A 20,969-nucleotide genomic window follows, 5' to 3' on the forward strand; every position below is an offset into this window, starting at 1 on the left:
GCGACATTGTAAGCAGGAAATAACAGTTTGCAATGAATACACACTGTCAGGATCTGTAGTGTTGTGTCGTGTTTCCTGTTTTATTTTGAAGTCCTTGTCTCTCGTGTCCTCTGTTTCTCTGTACTTCCTGTCCCTGTGATTGTCTGCCCTGTCCCTGATTGTTTCCTCCTGTGTCCAATCATCTGCACCAGCCCTCTGTATTTAAGTCCTGTTTGTGTCATTCCCCTTTGTCGGTTCGTCTTGTCTAAATCGTGGAAGATCTTGTGTGCGTGTTTTGTATCCTGGTTTTTGAAGCCTGTTTTTGGAATCCTGTTTAGCAATAAAGTTGCTTTTCCATCATTGACGGCGTTTGGGTCCAGTGTTCCTGTCGAGCTGCACATAACACACACATTCACGGGGTGAATGGAGGAGACTGAGGACCAAAGATATACCCATTACTTAGATTGGTCTTCTTTGTCGCACCGTTCACTTCATGTTTTAAGCTTAATTCTGCCGCTCGCGATCGTGTCACACAGCAAATGGGAACGGAAATACAAATGTATATATGTAAATATGAGATGCCGGGAGGATGGCGCCCGGCCATGCCACGTTCAAGGTGGTTGGCCTGCTGCGTAACTCCGAGGTCAAAAGCGACGTTACCTCATAGGATAATAACAACGTGAGTGTGAAGGCCTCGCAATACACCTGACAGATGAGCCAGAATTCCACAGACACACGATTTATCACGATGCACGTTGCCGTGGTCGCACGAGCAGAAATGAATCGTGGGTTGCATACGAAATTCCGTACTAGCGTTTAAATCCGTACTAACATGCTATTTAGTACGCTAAAAAAGGTTTTTAGTATGTACAAAACCTTGCTATCAAACCAACATCATGAGTGCACTGGACACTACACTTGTATTAACATCCCACAATGCATTACAGTATTAATGTCAATGCTCAAAACAGACAATGGTGGACTGTAACATCAATAACGCTTCAATGTAAATATAAGTAAACAATTTAAGTTTCCTAGGTGTCATTTTCTTCTTTTTTTGTTTTGTTCAGACTTTATCAACACTGCACATTATTATTTGGTCACATGAGGTTGGCACAGGTTACCATGGTAATGAATCTGCAGTTTAGTTTGTTTTTTCCACATAAAAGTATGTTGAAGTACACATATTGAGTATGTCGTGCATAGAAGGCAATGTGGGACGCAGCAGTACATAACTTGAATAGGCCTTTTCAAAACAGAAATACAGGGGCAGCCGTGGAAAGGTACATCTGAGGGGTCCAAGATGTCTATAGAGACGGGAAACTAGAAAAACCTTTACTGATTTGTGTCCAATTTTTGCATTTTTCTTGAGACAGACTCGTACCTCTTCATACCTCCACCCGTTATTCACATAAAACCATCTGAGAGCTTTGAAGGGGGGGATCACTCTGAGAGGAGAAATTCCTCCAACTCATACCTGTGACAAGAGGTCACCAGTAGACACTGCTTCAAATGTGGGGGGGGTTTAAGTTTGGGAACCAGTCCATCCATTTTTCATCCGCTTATTCGGGGTCGGGTCGCCGTGGCAGCAGGCAGTCAGGAAGAATTATGAATCCTAATTCAAAATAATTATGGTGATAGCAGGAGAAAGACCTCGCTGAGACTTGAAATCAGTTCAATTGAGAAATAATGACTGAAAATGATTGATTCCCAAAATCGACTAACATCAATGGCAAATAATCCCCTGCTGCCGCACTTTGCACAGCCTGGAACAATGGCACCATTTAAGTCAGGTAATACGACGCTGTTCATGTGGGTGAAGGTTAGGAGGAGACGGAAAGCAAGTACAGTTGTCTGTCACTGAGCAACAGCGCAGATCTAATTTTAGAAATACTACTGATAAGAATATGTGATGAAAGAAGCTTCTGAGAGATACAGGTCTTGCAGGACTGTGATAGCAGTATAATAATAATAATAATAATAATAGTGAGAAACGAGTAGGCGTGCTGTAATTTCCAGGAGACTAGTGTTTTCCTGCATATTTGAGTCCATTCTCAAATACGGAACACTTTTGTCAGTTTGTGTTTAAATGGTCACTGATGACTGATCTTCCAAAGCAGGTTTTAATGAATGTCATGTAACACAACGCCACAGGTATTGGAGGGAGTCTGTTCTGCGGTGGAAATGGAAAACAGTGAGTATCATGAGGGGCAACGTGGAGAACGAGGGACGTTTGACGACCGTGGAAGACTTTGAGAAGTTTGTTGCAGCTGTAAAGTCACGGGGAGGAGCGGTGGCCGGTGGTTTGCAAAGGAGTTGGACGCCGTCTTTACGCGTCTGAGCGAGTCCTCTTCCTCGCACGCCTCGCAGTCACGTGTCATTCTTGGTAGTGACTGCTGCAGGTTTTTCAGGGGAGTGTCAAATGTAGACCTGCTCGTCTTTGATCGCAATCAAGGCGTGTGAAATCAGTAGCATCAGTAGGATCCTCATCCTGATCGTCTGGCAATTAAGGAGGTTTACCATATTTTACCTTTGCGTGCGGAACATGCTTCTACCAAAGGGAAAAGAGACTCCATCCCTGTGCCAAGTGCTCTGCCACGACTCCCTATAGGTTTCAATTACCGGTATGGAGTATTTCCCCGGTGACTGCGTCCCACTATCAGGGGAATCCCTGCTTCACTTTCACTGAGTAAGAGTATCCTCCCATGCTCTAAATGCTCCTATCTAGGTTAAGTGATGTGCGCTGCCTTCGGTTTGGAGGCAGAATGCCCGCCAGTGACTCTTTCTCCTGTTTAACTAGTCACTCCACATTATCTGATTGGCTGCCTTTTAAATTAATTATTCATCACTAGTGTGTCAGTGTTTGGTGTAGCGTACTTGCAAACTAGGTCATTTGGCACGAACGAATGTGCTCTCGGGCTTTGCAGGCGACGGACATCTTGCATAAGCCCCTCGAACGTACCAGCACTCAGCCGTACGTTCATGTGCCACACAGTCGCTACTTTAAAAGCACTCACTGTTCTTGAGGCTTGCGTGTTTTGTTTGCTGTTGAAAACATCTTTTGTGTGACCTCATACATTATACATAAGAACAAACGAAACAGAACTGCGGGTAATATTTCACTTCATATAGTGTTGGAGGCTTGCAGAGATGCCGACTGTAACGAGCATGCTGACCATGCTAACCGGACCATCCTGACTTGTACTCTGACAGGCGACTGAAGTTGTCTAGTTTCCTCCGCTTTGGATTCAAACCAATAATCAAAGTGTGATTTTGATCAGCTCTGATCAGTTTGGTTGAATGTTGCGTATTCTTGGCCTGCCATCAGTTAGTATTTGTTTGTTTGTGACTGATGACTGTTAATGAGGTTGTTTGAACCCAGTAGTAGAGGTGTACTCTTTGCGCCGTATACTATCTCAACAAGGTGTCCAAAGCCTGAGTGACAGTCGGTGCCCTCTGTCGGACAGTCGACAGTCTGCGTGGCGTGAAGCGAGGTCTCCCCGCGGCGTTAGTGAGAGCCGTTCATTTTATTATCGTCTTCCCTCTCGGTGAAGCGAATAAAAAGAAGGAATAAAAAAAATCTTTTGGGATTACTCCTTGGAATTGCTCCCCCCCCCCCCCCAACAAACACACACACACACAGACACACACACACACACACCTTCCCACTGCTGAAAGGACTTTCCTCTTGCCAAGTGGCAGCGTGCATCAAGGCCTTCATTTCAGGATTGTCTCTCTGTTCCGTTGCCATGGAGAACTCATCTAATCTTGGCCTCTCTTTGAGACATCTTCTATTTGGAAGGCCCGCCTGCCGCTGCAGCACTGGCACTGTCAGCCGATAGGCTTCGCTCGTCGGTGAGGAAATCACACCGCCTGCTTTTCTCTGGACGGATGGATCATTTGATGAAACATGAATAATCAGGAGGCTGTGTGATCCACGCCTGCTTTGGCATCTTAAAGCAGCTTTCCCACGCGAACATGCAACCTTCTATTGATTCACTTCATAAAAGACCCCTTCCTGTGCAGTGGGAGTTTCCAACACTTTCCCCATGCGCTCGACCATCGTGGACTTTTCTACCACCCCACCCGTAGTCTGTGCCTCATCCTACTTAATTATTTATTGTGATTGATCGCTTTCAAATGATCTGAATCATCCATTCTAAACGACACTTCCGTATTTGAGCATTTTTCGCCGCGTTTGGGTTTCAAGAGTAGCGTCTTCTTTAATGAAGAACTTTGCCTTTTAATTTTGAAGAAATCCACATTTTTGCTTCTTGTAATAGATTCTTATTTGTGATGGCAGTCGAGCGGTAAATATGTGTGTACAGTAGGTGTCGCTTTATTTTTCTAGTAGTGTTGTCGGCGGTGCATTCTTTGTAATTTAGCAGTATAGTTAGCCGTTGCACGGGCTTTAATACAGGGGGAATCGGCTTTAACAAAATGGCAACTGCCATAAAATAAATATTCAGTATATATCATGATTATAATAACCACTTTTCCAAAAAAATCGGCTTTTCAAAAAAAGAAAAGCAGATTTACAGAAACAGGTTTGGATCATTTCCTCCATAGATATTGAGCTGCAAACCAGAGTTCATAGGTGTCAAATGCAAGCATGCAAAAAAAAACGAGCGGAGATTACTGCATAGACGAGAGCACCCATTAAAACCATGAAGTGATTAAAAGTACTCGAATATCATTTACAAAAACGTGTCGTACGGGAAGCTGGCGGAGCATTAAAGGGGCCCTGATTCTTGTCCCCACAGGTGAATACACGGTGATGACGGCTCACTTCCACCTGAAGAGGAAGATTGGCTACTTTGTCATCCAGACGTACCTCCCGTGCATCATGACAGTCATTCTCTCCCAAGTGTCTTTCTGGTTGAACAGAGAATCAGTGCCGGCTAGGACCGTGTTCGGTGAGTGCGCCTCTGTCAGCGGCCTTTCACACACACACAGACACACACCGAACGGACCGCAAACACGCCAAGCAACCGTTGGCCTTGATGCAATTAGGGGTCTCACGCACGTGAGGATTTCACTCTGCTCATGTCAAAGTCACATTTGTCAGCACGAGGGGATTGAATCCAGCGGGGGACTGGAAGTTTCTGACCAACGGTGAGAGAAAACAGGCTGAAAAGAGGTAAAGAGGAGGCCGTTCTGAGAGGCTTCAGCGTTTTATTTTTTCAATCCAGTTGGACAAGCTACTGTTGGACTGGTCTGTAAGCCAAGCTGAACTGATAACAGTGATCTAAGACTGGTTAGCTCGAAGACAGAAAACCAGATACATAGTCCAGCATGAAGTGTGTCCTCTGGCCAAAGATAGCAAACCTGTGAGCAGTTAAAGCATGAAGGTCAGTGGGTAGGCTGACCTTATACTGTAAAGACACAAAGGACTTACTCTTATTTTGAAAAAGGCAAAACAGTAGTTGCAGTGTCACATATATATATATATATATATATATATATATATATATATATATATATATATATATATATACATATACGTGGGGCTGCACGGTGGTGTAGTGGCTAGCACTGTGTCGGAGCGGTCCTTCTGTGTGGAGTTTGCATGTTCTCCCCGTGGCAGCGTGGGTTCTCTCCGGGCTCTCCGGCTTCCTCCCACAGTCCAAAGACATGCTGCAGGTTAATTGATCTCTAAATGTCCCATAGGTGTGAATGTGAGAGTGAATGGTTGTATGTCCCTACATGTGCCCTCGATGGACTGGCGGCCTGTCCAGGGTGTCCCCTGCCTTCGCCCTATGTCAGCTGGGATAGGCTCCAGCGCCCCCGCGACCCTAATGAGGAATTGAAAATGGATGGATGGATGTATGTATATATATATATATATATATATATATATATATACATATATACATACAGTATATACGTATATATATATGTGTATATATATATATATATATATATATATACATACAGTATATATGTGTATATATATATATACATACATATGTGTGTGTTATATAAGGACGGATGTATCGAAAGGAATGTGATTTTTCTTTCCACCCATCTCCAGGTGTAACTACCGTCCTCACCATGACGACACTGAGTATAAGTGCCAGGAACTCCCTTCCCAAGGTCGCCTACGCCACCGCCATGGACTGGTTCATCGCCGTCTGCTACGCCTTCGTCTTCTCCGCCCTCATCGAGTTCGCCACCGTCAACTACTTCACGAAGCGCGGCTGGGCCTGGGACGGGAAGAGCATCGTGACTGAAAAGGTAATGAGGACACAAGCTCTGTCTCTTCCAAAGAGAATCCGCTGGCAGCGCTGCTGTGCGTCGAGAAAGGCGGATTGGTGGTTTGAAAGCGTTGGTTGGCGGCGGAGGGAAGCAACGGCAGCGCCTGCGTTAAACGGCCACAAGGGGAGCCAACAGGCTGAGAGAGATGGACATGAATATAAGTTTTAATGACGTATTATAAGCTGCTTAGAGCTGGTGTTAGGAAGTTAAAAAGCTCATAATTCTCCTCTAATATCTTCTTAATATCTAATATCTATCTATTGTATATTATTGTGAAAATATCTTCTTCAAACAACTTGATTTAAACAAATTTCTCATCAAAACTAAATTTTACGAGATCACATGTGAATACCTCACGATAACGTTATAATTCACCTCCGCCCAATCCTCCTTTTCACTGAATAGAGCCTGAACGCATCATAACGGAACCGAACCTTCATTCTGCTCGCGTCAATTTAAACACGGATTTATTGTTTACGATGTTAAATTTAAAAGTAATAAATGCCAAAAGTCCTAATTTTACTGGATATTGGCGGATGACGATTGTAATCTGAGGGTCATGGATCGACAGTGCTACTTGGAAGTAATGGAGACCGAAAAACACAAAACCTGTGAGAGTTACAGTGCATCCTTGTCAAATTGTCGACACATTTATCCCTGGTGCCGATCCATCACCGCCCTCCTTCATTTCCATGTGTTTTTAAAGTCATGGGTAGATGGCGACGCTCTTCCTGCAGCTTTTTGCATCTAATCCTCGCGGTGTTTCCACAGAAAAAAGAGAGGGCGTCCGTCATGAAGAAGAACAACGCCTACGCCGTAGCGGTGGCCAACTACGCGCCAAACATCACCAAGGACTCCGGCACACTTCCAACCATCGCCAAAGGGGGCGCTTCAGATCCTAACAAGCCCAGAGCAGACGGCAAAGTCCCCGACAGCAAGAAGACGTTCAACAGCGTGAGCAAAATTGACAGGATGTCAAGGGTTTTGTTTCCGGTTCTCTTTAGCAGCTTCAACCTGGTTTACTGGGCCACCTACTTAAACAGAGAACCCATTATAAAGGACATGGTCCCCTCTAATTAGAGACCAGCGTTGGCGGGTTCTGGTCTGGGGACTAAGACACGAACCAAATACCTCCAGCAACTGTGTACACATACCTTTGCAGAGTGAAGTTCTGGATTGCAGTGTGATCCTCTGTCTCCTGCCTGTTTTCTACACCGTCTGCAGCACTTTTGAAAAGGCTGGTTTTTGTAAATGTGTATGTACATTTATATTCATGGTGACATATCATGTGATTACTTTGATTAGAGTGCATATTTCCTTGACAGTATGTTTCCACTTACAGTACGTGGCCACTGTACATACAAATCAAACAAAGAGTAAACACATAAACATAAACACGGACGTTTTATTTAAGATTACTTCTTGTTGTGTTGAATTGTTCTGGTAATGCCCACTCTTGATATTACAGTATTTATTTTTCTTTGGCGTGAAAGGGACTGATTTTCTCATATTTCTTACTTTCTCTGCCACAGAGTGACGTTTGTTTTCTGTCTGAGCCGATACGTATGATGTTGTTCCAGTGTAAACGTTGTTTTCTTGTCTGTGACTGCAGGTATGGGGCTGCAATCACACTGACCTCGAGAATTATTCAAACACTCCAAGCCCAAAAAAAAAGAAACATAGGAAGCTGCAAGTGTGCTTGTGCATGAAATACCGCTCAGTGCTGATATACGTTATTAACATGACATTGAGACAGAATTACAGAGGATGCACACAGTGTGTGTCGAGGTAAAACTCTAACAGTTAAGTCTCGACCGCTTCATTTATTTACACATTATTGCTTTCATTCATGAATCGTGACATATGGAAAAAGCCATCGAGTCAAAAAGGTGCGGTTACTGAATTGGACAAAGCTGCTATGGTAACCCTGACCCTATGTTCATACATGTGGGCTGTCAAGTTTTGTTTCAGATTTTAATCTAAACTCAGAAACTACAATATATTGTCAAGAGAAACGTCATGAACTGAAATAACCTCCAATTTAACATATTTGAAAACGGACTTCTCATCTTTGACCTGTAGAGGGCAGACCCACATCCCCAACCTGGTATTGTCTGATAAAGTTGTTGGCCAATGTATTAGCAAACAAAGTGCCTATTTACGCATTCCAAAAGACAGTAGCAACATTTTCATCGCATTGGACTTTTCCTCCTTACAAATGTACTCGCTCTACCTTTAGCTCTGTTTTGGTCTCCTCCAGTTCAGCCTTTTAGATGTTTGATTTTCTTCACCAGCCAGCTGAATTGCTAACTTAGCTTAGGCTCAGTCTGCCATTTGGTACAGTACAGTAGAGTACACTACAGTAGAGTACAGTACAGTCGAGTGCAGTAGAGTACTGTACTCTATTCTATATTCTACTGTACTGCACTGTACTCTACTGTACTCTATTCTACTGTACTGCACTCTACTGTCGGTTTGAGACACGCAGTCAATGTAGCGCTTTAAAACCAAAACAATGAGCCATGAGAGGCTAAGAAGGCAACTCATAGTCATTATGGGTAAACCCCTCTCACCTTAGCATTTGGGTTAGGGATTTTTTTTTAATTATCAATGGCGTATCAATAATAACAGCACAGCAAATGTAACGTATCGCTAACGGTACAAAACATTTTGAGAGAAACGCTTGAACATTGTGTTGCACAAGCACACTTATATGCATTCTTTTTTTAAATTATTTTGTATGTTCCTTTTGTATATTTATTTACTACAGCAAGATTAAACAATACACAAACAAATTCATATGCCAATTACTGGTTTAAATGTCCTCAAATACACATAAAACATGTACACACACACAGCTTTTTATTGGCTTGCCCATGGTGGTGGGGGTAACTCTGGAGGACAGTGTGGATTTGCTGGTGCAGACTGGAGCAGGACTAATCAGAATGTCTGCCATTACACAGTTTAGGTGATTATTCATATGTGTCTGGCTCCTCACAACACATTTCATGATCCCACAAGCAATTTTGAACTAATTACAGATATGAGAGGGATGGGCCTGCAAACACAGGACTGCTCTGTGCCAGCATGAACTCCAGTGAGTCATGCGTGGATGATACTCACATTCCTCTGCCAGCAATTCTTCTGTGTAACGGGGCCTAAAAGTGAGGATTTGGGACAAAATTATTTTTAATCTTTTTTTTTTATCATGAAATTGTAGTTTTGAAACATCTTTGTATTGAGATTGATTGCTGTTTACACTAAAGCTTTGGAACAGCTCAGAAGCCATATACAGTCGTCATGTAATCCACTTCAGTCAGCGTAACAGGGACAACCAATGATTGTACTTCATGAGCATATGTATTTGTAAACCTAGAGTTGCTCGATGCGTCTCTGCCATCATGTTCAGCCCCATATCAGTAGCCATACGCTGTGTGGCACTCTACTGTGTTACTTCTTTTCTTCATGGAGTGATATGATTTTGCTTCACATTCATATTTGAACTTAATTTCACTGTTGAATCAAACTCTGCATGAAGATAAATCATTTTATTTATTTATTTATTTCTGATGTTTAATTCAAATGTTCTCCAACATCCTGATAGACATCTTAAATATTCCAGATAAAATGATTGTTCACGAGGTGGATGCTTGATTCAGTGCAGTTTCTAATAAAAACACACATATAATTTAAATTATTTAGATCAAGTTTGTGCCATGATTTTGAGAGCCTCACTGAGGCCACATTTTTCAATATGATAGGTTACTTAATATCTGACACATGCCTGCAGGTGAAAAGAGATACGGCCATGGAACCTTCTTACATTAAGACAATTGTTTTTTGTATAACAAGTTTTGTTGAAACGGCATGTTAAGATATGCAAATGAGACAGTGTGTCTTCAAAAACGTGATCATTTGCATCCATTTCCAGAACACAAATCTGAACATTCGATAAAATCAGGTTCAACATTCTTGACCTATAGAGACAACGTTTTTTGAATATGTCTTTGTATAAATCAGAAAATACTGTCCATAAAAAAAGAAACGGAATAAAATGATACGTAAACAAACCCTTCCGTAAAAACCTTCAGACTATAGATAGTGCAACCAAAGTGGAGATTTCTGGCTCAGAGTATGATCATTTATTTTTATTTTGTTGAGAACAGCTTTTCAAAGACATGTATCGTAACATTACACTGGTTTTGCAAGACGCTCCAGGTGAATACGGTGAGAAAACCGGCTCGTAATGGAACCGGCAGTGTTCAGAAAGTTCCGTCTTCTCCCTCGAAGTACAAAAAAATCCAACCGATCCCAACAGATCCCAAACAGATCCCAACAGATCGCGAGGGGTCGCGAGTGGCAGCTCGGGCCCCTCCTTCATCCGGAGAGGACAGAGGCGGCTGTGGCCTGACAGGGATCAACACTGATGGATGGGGGTGTCTGGCAGCACAGCATTGCTGCTCACATGCATGCCTGGAAATCTTCGGAATTGAAGACCCCTTTTTTAATTTAAAACAAAGAGTCACAGACTCTTCAACTCTTCCCGGTCTTACTTGTGGGGGGAACACGTGGCGGTTGCACGCTGCTTCAATTGGACTGTGACTAAAGGTCTGACTTCTAAATTACATTTACCAATCAATACCCATGATTTGGACAACGGTCTCTTTTATGGGAATTATAATTATACAACGTCGAGCTGAAATGTAACCAAAAAGAATAAGGCCACAACCGTAAGACGTCACTAAGCAAATCCACACGGTAAAGTTTGACTGAGGTTGCCATGGCGACATGCTTGGCTGAGACCTAATGTGGTGAGCTCTGACTGAGAGAAGGACGACCTGTGAGAAAAGACACCAAGCTCCATTCGGCTTCCCCACACGAGCATACACCCAGTGAATGGCAACAACGGGGCGTGTACCGCGTGTGTGCGTGCGTGAAAGAAGACCGACTAATTGAGAAATTAAGCCCTCCTTAAATGATTGTATTTGTCAAAACATCTGATGTGAAAAGAAAATGCGTGTCCTGTGATGAATCTTAATTATAAAGACTGATTGATTGTGTGTGGATTCCACTTAGAACAGGCCCACACCTCAAATTGCTTGATTTTCTGTTGTTGTTGCATTTTTGAAGAAGCCATCCGAATGACAGCTTCAGATACTTTGACATGCCACGGCAGAGAAATCACAGGTGTAAATATGATCATATTCAGTCAGAACATGGGATGGATATTTCCCTGTAGCTATAAAAGGTTTAGATATAAATAACTGACTGTTTAACCATTTGGGATAATAGAGGCTTATCCCCATGCAGTTTGTGCCTCTCCTTAACGAATAGCTGCGAGTCACAGAGCTCAGCCACCGAGCTCAGCACAGGTCATTTGACAGCACTTCCTGCTGTTTTCAAGACTTTCACATTTCTCAGAGTCTAAATGCTGGTCTTGTACACATCCTATTTTTGCGTTATTGAGAGTTATTGAGCCACCAGGAGACGTCTCCGGAACAGTGTGTAGGTGGTGTTGTTGTCCAGTGATCTCTGATATTATTTATCATCATTGTAATCTTTATAATCTTTAACAGAAACAGAGTGCTCAGGTCTGGGAGTCAAATGCAATCCTCAGTGTAAAGAAAAAAGAAAAAATATGATTACATGACAGGCAGAAACTGGGGGGTAATAGAGGCTTATTATCTCTGGCTGCTCAAAGAAGAGAAGGAGTAATCTATTCTTGTGCGAGAGGTAGCTTCGTTGTCATAGCAACTGATATCCATTTTTATCCTTCGTCTGACAGGTTGAGTAGGCGGGACTTCCGAATGTCTCAGCATGTTCAAAGATAACAGTAGGTCGAGATACTCATCCTCTTTCGACGCTATCAAGGGTCGTTTCGTGTGGGATATTCCGAATGTGGTCGCTTAGGCTAATAACTCCTAAAAGCCTAATACAGTGTTAGCAGACACAGTTAATGTGGAGCCATGTTAGTATTTTAAAAAAAAAACTTTTATTAAGATACAATGTAACCTTTTATTTAGAATATATTTTAGAAAAAAAACGATTTACTCGCATAAAAAAGAAAGGATGTCAAAGCGGGAACTCATCTTGTTGGTTTTACCATCTCTGGTGCGAAAACAACCTTTCCCAGAAGTCTTTGCGGTGAACTGTCACCTAAAATGTCAGCGGCCTAAGAACTCATGCACCGGGGTTACCGCAGTACTATTTACTGTAAGAATAAGTTCGTTTTATCGTCGCGACAGCCCGCCAATGGTCCGCCGATGTGCCAACAGCCTGCGTTTCATTAAGGCCAACGCAGAAGTATTCCGCAGACCGCTGCTAGCTAGCTAGCCGTTAGCCATGTCTCCTTCACACTCGGCTTAGAGACAACATGTCGTTTTCTCTCGCGACGCGGTGGTGCGACGCACCGCTAATGAGGCGTGTGTTACAGTTCAAGGGCTACAGGAGGAAAATACAAAGCTGCAACAACATGACCTACACGCTGTTCAGACACCGCTGGATGAAGAGGCTGCCCGTGTTCTCCAGCGGCTTGAAGATGGCCAGCACACAAACGGTAACGACGCGTTATCGCGTTAACTGTCCTGTGAGCTTTAGTCAGATGTGTGGAACGGACATATCAATTGTTTCATCGCTTTCTACAGAATACGTTTGACTTTTGATACCAAGTTAAATTAGCTGACACTAACGTTACTTAAGTACTATTAGGTTTTAAATGCAGGACTCTTGCTTGCAGTAGAGCATTTCCAGTGTGATAGTGGTACTTTTTACTGAAGTAAAGGATCTTTAATACTTCTTCTAACCATAAAGTAAAGGCATGAAAAATGCTGAGAAACTCAAATGTAATAAGCTGCTCTGGTGCTTCTTAATGGGCCCCATTCAGAAATAGAAATAAGGATTGATCTGTCTGAATCTTGCCATTTCTTGAAGGCGGATTATTCAGCGGTTGTTGAGTGACTGTCCCAGTAATCTGCAGACTTCTCTTTTTTAAGGATACTATTGACCTGTCCAAGTTCCCTGTGGATAGAATCAGGAACTTTTGCATCATTGCTCATATTGACCATGGAAAAAGCACTTTGGCTGACAGGCTGTTGGAGATGACCGGTATGTTTTGTTATCACATTGCATATCAGCTTCTCTTTTTCTTTTCTTTTCTTTTTTACCCTTTTACTTTTTGTAAAATAATTATTTAAAAAATAATTATAATTATTATTTTTGTATAATTTTGAACAGGGTTGTGAAAATGTAATTGGATTGTGTGCCTCCATCATTAATCAGCATGCTCAGCATTGTGGTATTTCTGTGTGTCTCTCTCTCTCTCTCTCTATCTATCTATCTATCTATCTATCTATCTATCTATCTATCTATCTATCTCTCTTAAATTGGTTCCTGTTCAGACACCGTGTCACTAATGGGTGTCATTGACAAACAGGCGCCATAGTAAAGACGCAGAAGAACAAACAGGTGTTGGACAAGCTTCAGGTGGAGCGGGAGAGAGGTATAACAGTGAAGGCCCAGACGGCCTCGTTGATTTACAGCCACCAGGGACAGCAGTACCTCCTGAACCTCATCGACACGCCGGTGAGTGAAGAAGCGCCGCTCCCTTTCCTCATCGTGTTTGGATCATTTCCCCCGCCATAACTGTAAAACGCATACAAAAAACAAACAAACGGATGGATTTGAAAATGTGTAATATCATTTATTATTATTGCATGGATCGGTTGCCCATAAAGAGTAGATATGCCGTTTGCAGGGTCACGTTGACTTCAGTTATGAAGTGTCCCGATCCATTTCCGCGTGCCAAGGTGTCCTGTTGATTGTCGACGCCAATCAGGTACGAAACCCAATCCTTCTCTTCCGGTTTTCTCCGTGAATCGTTCTGGATGTTAGTGCTGCATGTCATTCATATTTTTGCTGTCACGCGAAAAGGGGATTCAAGCGCAGACGGTGGCCAACTTCTACCTGGCTTTTGAAGCTCAGCTGGCGATCATCCCCGTCATCAATAAGGTACGCCGAGGACCACTTATTATTTGACTTAATCACATTCTTTTTGTACTTGGTTGCTGTTCAGCACGTCGCTCGAATTTGACATTTCTCTCCTTCAGATTGATTTAAAAAATGCTGATCCAGAGAGGGTGGCGTCGCAGATTGAAAAGGTGTTTGATATCCCCTGTAACGAATGCATTAGGGTGAGTCGCCGCACATGTACCCTGCTGTTTAGTTTTCACTATTGCTTATCCGAGGAGAAACGTCTCCTAATTCATTTTCTTCTTGTGTCCTTTTCAGATTTCAGCCAAGCTTGGAACGAATGTCGAGGCGGTTCTTCAAGCCGTTGTGGACAGAATCCCACCGTAAGAAGGTTAATGTGGTTTTCTTCTCTCAGATGAAACATGTTTTGACACGTAAACGTTAAGCCTCTCTTTTCTTTTTTCCTCCATCCTTGTATGGTCAGGCCTGTAGCGAGCATCGACGACCCGTTTAAAGCCCTCGTGTTTGACTCCAACTTCGACCACTACAGAGGAGTGGTGGCCAACATCGCCGTGTTCGGGGGTCGGGTCAGAAAAGGGGACAGGATCGTGTCAGCCTATCTCGGGAAAAGCTACGAGGTCAACGAGCTGGGGATCCTCCGGCCAGATGAGCACCCGACTCAGAAGCTGTACGCAGCGTCCTTCCTCCTCTCGCTGGTTTATAATGTCGTGCAGGAAAAACAACCTGCAGCTGTTTTAATAGTTGAGTTTAGTTATTTAACAAATTTTGCCAAACATGCTTTTTCGCTGTTTTTCTTAGTGTTATTTAATAATAGACTAGATTAATTTAGGCTCCAGAAAATGTTTTTGGCATTCTGATCTCCTCTCAAATTTGAGGCATTGCTTGCTGACTTAATTATTCTCCGTTTTATTCAAGGTGTGTTATGCACTAATTGATTCAGTGGTCCTCTAATTGGATCATCTTCGTAGCATCGATGTCGAGAAAAGGAATCGACTGATGCTCGTTCGTACTGTGTATCTGCTAAAGGTTGATCAGAGCAAAAAACACGGAATGAGCGAAACCATCAGTGATCTAGTCCGTGCAAAGTATGGTAATGATTGGACAGTCAGCGTAGCTTCATCTAAATTCTGTCTATTGCAATAGTATAAAGTATAAGCATTTGTTTGTAACTCCTCGACTGTTGTGCAGGTTTGCAGGCCAAGTGGGCTACATGGTAACCGGGATGAAGGATGTGAAGGAGGCCCAGATCGGTGACACACTCTACCTCAAAGAGCAGCCGGTGGAAACTCTTCCAGGCTTTAAACCAGCCAAAGCCATGGTCTTTGCTGGTAAGAAGTTCTCTCATCCTCTTCTTGCTGTTAGACTAAAAGTAATCTCTGTGAAACTGTGGAATAAGACCATTGTTTTAACCTTTAAACATGCATTCCCATAATAACTCGGCACATGACGGAACGCTAGCCATGAATGTTCCAGTATCGTTGGACATGCTGTCAAATGTAAAAGCCCCTTCAGCGCACGTTGTGTCTCGCCAGCCGGTCCAGTAAGTGCCTTCCACGTAAATGAGTCCTTTCTGCTGATGATGTGCACTCCTTCTGTCTTGTTTTGCGTCCCTCAGGCATGTTTCCGACGGACCAGTCGGACTACCCGGGCCTTCGCAGCGCCATTGAGAGACTGACCCTGAACGACTCGAGTGTCACAGTGCAGAGAGACAGCAGTATGGCCCTGGGAGCGGGCTGGAGGTGAGGATGGCGGCTTTGAATTAGAATGGAGGAAAGAAAGGAGGACCACACCTGAGGAGTGGGTCACTACATGTTATGTGTCAGCCAGCGAAAAGGAAAATGAGGACGTTGAGCGGTGCAACCGACGGCGTTTTAACCCTAATCATGACGTTTGGACGATTTTTCTTAACCTATTTATTTTTGTTCATACAATTGGCAATACAAGGGAGCAGCATTAAAATAAACTAATACAACCTGACACAGCATTACTCAAACTGGAGACAAACCAAATCACAAGAGAAGGAAAACAAGGAATAATGTTTGGCTTAGATTGTCTTATTGTATTGTTTGGACGTTCCTTTTCTTGGGCGTCTTATGATGTAATTGATTGGGGAATAAACAAGTCTCCTTGAGCCATACCGTATGTTGCCAAGTGAGAGTTTGTTTATCACCACGGGTCCTATTGGTCCAGACGATGGCACTGAATTTGACTCATTAGTGGCGGTGATTCCAAAGCTGCGCTGGAACTCTTTGTAATTTGTGACCCTTCCTGTGCCCCGGCAGACTCGGCTTCCTGGGCCTCCTCCACATGGAGGTGTTCAATCAGCGGCTGGAGCAGGAATACAACGCCTCCGTTATAGTGACGGCGCCCACCGTGCCCTACAAGGCGGTCCTCTCTTCACCCAGACTCATCAAGGTGAGAGACGCTTCCTGCTCCTGTGGTTCCTACTCTTACAGGAGCAGAGGGGCTCGCTCTGGGCTGACGGCGAGAAGAAAGTTTGAACTCGTTAAACAACATGTGGGAGATCCTTGATGGGAGACACTTGATGGGAGATCCTTGATGGGAGATCCTTGATTGAAGATCCTTGATGGGACATCCTTGATGGGACATCCTTGATGGGAGATCCTTGATGGGAGACCCTTGATGGGAGATCCTTGAGATCAAAATGTTCTGTTGCAACACACAGACAAGTTGTGTCCAAGTTCCCTCTGAAACAACGTTCTCTCATCCAATACGCAATAACTTGGTGCACGTTAAGATTATTATTTCACTGCAAATGATTCACACCATTTCCCGTTCTTGTAAGACTAGTAATGGAATAAATGAACTATAATAAAAGTTGTAGGTATAACGGTAACTTTCTAGAGTTATTTCGTTTTTTTAATGAACTATCGCTTTAAAATCATAATCTGCTTCATTTGGTTGTCCTGGCAGGAACACGGCAGTAAGGAGATCACCATCGTGAACCCCGCTCAGTTCCCAGACCGATCGGTTGTGTCTGAGTATTTGGAGCCCATGGTGCTGGGAACCATCCTTTCTCCAGACAGTTACACTGGCAAGATCATGAGTCTCTGCTTGGTGAGGTGGGGGGGGCAAATTACTCAACTTCACGAGTCAATGATGAATGAGGAGCAGCTCTTCTTGGATTGTTGACGGTGTAAATTGTGTTCCTAAAGAATCGCAGAGGGATCCAGAAGAACATGGTGTACATAGACGACAAGCGTGTCATGATGAAGTACCTCTTCCCTCTAAATGAAATCGTTGTGGATTTCTATGACCTCCTCAAGTCTCTGTCTTCTGGATATGCCAGGTAAACGCTTCTCATACAAACACTCACAAGCCAAGACATCTGTCCCCACAGTTTCCCCTCCCCTCTGTACAGCAGTGTACGCAAAGAGAAAAGAATCGCATCCTAACTTAGAAGGGATGCGATGGGCTTCCGTACCTCTGCACCGTTTCCTCGTGTCGTCCATGTAAATGATGTTGGTCTTTAATGGAATATTGCATCACCTCTGACTGACCTCCATGTCGAGCAGTCCGTGCATTCAGCTGACCATCCTCCTGATTTTTTTTTTTTTGTTCCCGTCTCCCACAGCTTTGACTATGAGAATGCAGGCTACCAGGCTGCTGATTTGATCAAGATGAATATTCTGCTGAATGGGCAGCCTGTGGAGGAACTCATCACCATTGTACACAGGTGCAGTATGTTTGAAGTCACAGCTGGTAGTTTCATTCTTCACACACTTGTCTCCGGAGATGTAACTCTGACGCCGCTTGAGGGGATCTTCATTATGCTCACTGGTAGTGTTTTATGAGTTAACATCTTTTTAACGATATACGGTCCTTCATTATTATCGTAATACTTCTGAGCCTATGGAGCATGGCATGTATTCAACACCCGGGATAACATAAATAAAAGGCCTCTTGGCAGCTGATCTTGACGTTCTCTATATTACAATGACTGTTCCATTTGTGACGAGGACAGTGAAGTACCACAGCTGTACCAGGTCTGTATTTAACGGGACGACCTTCTGACGTTGTCGTCACAGGGGTCGTGCGTACAGCGCAGGGAAAGCCATGTGCGAGCGACTCCAAGACTCCATTCCACGGCAGATGTTTGAGATCGCTGTGCAGGCATCCATCGGAAGTAAGGTCATCGCAAGGGAAACGTAAGTGCAGCGTCGTGGCTGAGCTCGCGGCTCCGAGAGATGCAGAACAATGTAAAGCACTGTTCATTGTTTTTTTGTGTGTGTGTGTGTGTGTGTGTGTGTGAAACTCTGCGATGTTTTCCTCTTGCAGAATTAAGGCGTACAGAAAAAATGTCCTCGCTAAATGTGTGAGTAAAGCCTTTCCTCGACTCCTCAATAGTTGCTGAATCTGCCGATGCAGCACAAGCACTCTGAACTCTATAGTCTCTGTTTGTTTTTGTCCCGGCAGTACGGGGGTGACATCACGCGGAAGATGAAGCTGCTGAAGAAACAGGCCGAGGGTAAAAAGAAGATGCGGCTCATCGGCAACGTGGAAGTCCCCAAAGACGCCTTCATTAATGTCCTGAAGAGGAAAGACAAATAGACTGCAATAATATTCTTATATAGAAATGTCATTATCATATGCAACCGGTCTTTATGATGAGAAAGGCCGCGCTAGATTTGCTCTGAATAAAGTGCTCATCAATCTGTTCGTCTGATTTCATCATTCCTCCCTCTCTCAGATCATTTGTCAGGAGAGATGGTTGAAGATCGTGTTGTTATTCTAACGCTTTATTAAAGCTAATCATCTGACAGTGATATGATGACACATTTAGCTTCTTAGTTTGCTAAATATGCAGTTTGTTTGCAGTCCGGGAGGGTCGTCAATCAGTCAACAAATGGATTGATAAATGTGATAATTGGTTAATCATTTGTGAGCGAAAGAGATAAATCTCAAACGTGAAGCAGTGCATCCAGTAGATGGCAGCATCAGCTCAAACCCACCAAAAAGCTGAAAGGAACTTAATTTGCTGCTGAGTTAATTTACAACAGAGCATATCAGCCTGAAGCATTCACTGATCAGGTTTTAAATCATATTTTGTAAAATCATAAAATGTCCACTAACCTTACCAAATCTAATTGCTATTTTAGCTGCAGTGAGCATTTGTCATGTTGAAGAGTACACATTCAAATATGATCCCCCTCAATGATCTGACCAGCAGGAGTCCCGTCCCCCCCTCCCCCCCAATGCCTCGGCTTCTTCTGACTGTACATTTTCTTTTAGTTTGGTAAGCAATGCAGATATGTACAAAGGTTAACAGCAGGCAGCAACACTGACACCAGTCTAGACTCGCCGTCTTCATTTAAGTATTATAATTATTTTATAGTCAAACACTTTTTGCAACAAAAAAAATCCCCAAACTGTAAAAATCATCAGGTAGTGGATATGTATTACCATTAGTGCTCATGACAGTTTGGTTAGGAATGGATAAACAATGTTACTGTCCCTATATAATATTTATTCATCTGCAAAACTTCTTGCAGCTACAAGCAGACTTTCAGGCCCCACAACTGTCTCTTATTGATCTCATTGGGAACAAATGCCCAAAGAAAAGAGCAATAGATCCTGGAGATATGCCATGGCTGGCTCTAAAATTGTCATCTCCGGAACTGCAGGTTGTTCATAAATTGCAGCTGTGATATAATTTGCAGCACATAAAACACATCTTCACTACCTTTCATAAATATATGCTCCAATAAACTTCAGCAAGACTTAAAATCCCACCATAGTCTTTTAATCACATTACAGTATTGATGCCTTTTAATCATATTCCATATATACATTTTAAACACACTATTGTATTATCTTTATTATGGTTCGTTGACTGTTAACAAGACATATTATGTTTGACTTCCACCCATATGACAATGCGGTCAACTCGGTGGTCAAATCAGCCGGCACTGACATGTTTGTGCGCCTATATACTGACATTCTTGGTAAACACGTTCAAACGACCCAGATCGAGAGCGAGCGAGGGTTTTTGCAAAGTTTGCGGGAAAATCCACATGACACAACATCCGGTTTTCAAAATAAGAAGTCGACAAATCGTATACTTGTATGGAAAATATATTAAATAAACACTATTCACATTAAGTATAAAACACGTGACCTGCTTCTAGTGAATAAAGGTGAAAATACAACTCAATTGTGTGTAAAGTGTCTTTATTCTTTGATTTAAGTGTTAATGGAAAGATAATACATTGAATAAAATCTAAATGACTGACTGATATGTATTTGTTTAGAATTCTGACCATATCCAAACATCTTAACTGTACCAATTCAGATATTTTACAAAGTAATAACGGAATTGATGTTGTACATTTCGAATAGATCATTTCTGGTATAAAGATAATTGTCTCAATATGTCGAGCAATGTCTAATTCACATGTGTATGATACAACAGTTTATTTTTGGTATATTTTAGGTGCTATAGACATACTTCCTCAATAATTCCAAATATGAGTGATGTTGAAGAGATCTCTGTCTGCACATGTACAGCAAATGAAACACATTTACTTTACCAATTAGGAGATATTCCAAATTAAAGGTACCTTTTTACTTAAAAAATAAAATGTATGGATATTAAAAGTAAAAAAAATTACATTTTGCAATAAATCCAGGCAATGGCTAATGCAGATGTGTTAAGGACATGTAGCACTCCATGTATACTGACAATCAAACATTTTTACTGTCTAGATTAGGAGAAAATTAAC

At 42.7% G+C, this 20,969-nt stretch overlaps 2 protein-coding genes across 3 annotated transcripts in view; both read left to right on the forward strand.

Moving 5' to 3' along the window:
- The window catches only part of LOC117737339 (gamma-aminobutyric acid receptor subunit alpha-2), a 28,778-nt gene extending 20,876 nt beyond the window's left edge, over positions 1–7,902 (forward strand). Inside the window, exons 8-10 of the mRNA XM_034543238.1 lie at positions 4,743–4,895; positions 6,014–6,216; positions 7,009–7,902. Of these exons, the coding sequence (XP_034399129.1) occupies positions 4,743–4,895; positions 6,014–6,216; positions 7,009–7,317 (665 nt within the window). The 3' untranslated portion in view covers positions 7,318–7,902. The remainder of the gene's footprint in view (positions 1–4,742; positions 4,896–6,013; positions 6,217–7,008) is intronic.
- Positions 7,903–12,359: 4,457 nt separating this feature from the next.
- On the forward strand, positions 12,360–18,902 carry guf1 (GUF1 homolog, GTPase). 2 transcript variants are annotated; one of them, XM_034544280.1, is made up of 17 exons: positions 12,360–12,793; positions 13,230–13,341; positions 13,670–13,818; positions 13,991–14,071; positions 14,167–14,244; positions 14,343–14,426; positions 14,524–14,588; positions 14,690–14,893; positions 15,415–15,554; positions 15,842–15,965; positions 16,509–16,641; positions 17,161–17,304; positions 17,403–17,536; positions 17,822–17,923; positions 18,276–18,395; positions 18,526–18,562; positions 18,664–18,902. In XM_034544280.1, the coding sequence occupies exons 1-17, from the start codon at positions 12,611–12,613 to the stop codon at positions 18,796–18,798; spliced, it is 2,025 nt and encodes a 674-aa protein (XP_034400171.1). In that variant the 5' UTR covers positions 12,360–12,610; the 3' UTR covers positions 18,799–18,902. The 2 variants fall into 2 exon arrangements, with proteins under 2 accessions (XP_034400171.1, XP_034400173.1); XM_034544282.1 differs by lacking the exons at positions 12,360–12,793; positions 13,230–13,341; positions 13,670–13,818; ... (2 more) ...; positions 14,343–14,426; positions 14,524–14,588 and having other exon boundaries at positions 14,890–14,966.
- Positions 18,903–20,969: the final 2,067 nt, after the last annotated feature.

This window comes from Cyclopterus lumpus, chromosome 10, assembly GCF_009769545.1.
Source record: "Cyclopterus lumpus isolate fCycLum1 chromosome 10, fCycLum1.pri, whole genome shotgun sequence".
Lineage (NCBI taxonomy): Eukaryota > Metazoa > Chordata > Actinopteri > Perciformes > Cyclopteridae > Cyclopterus > Cyclopterus lumpus.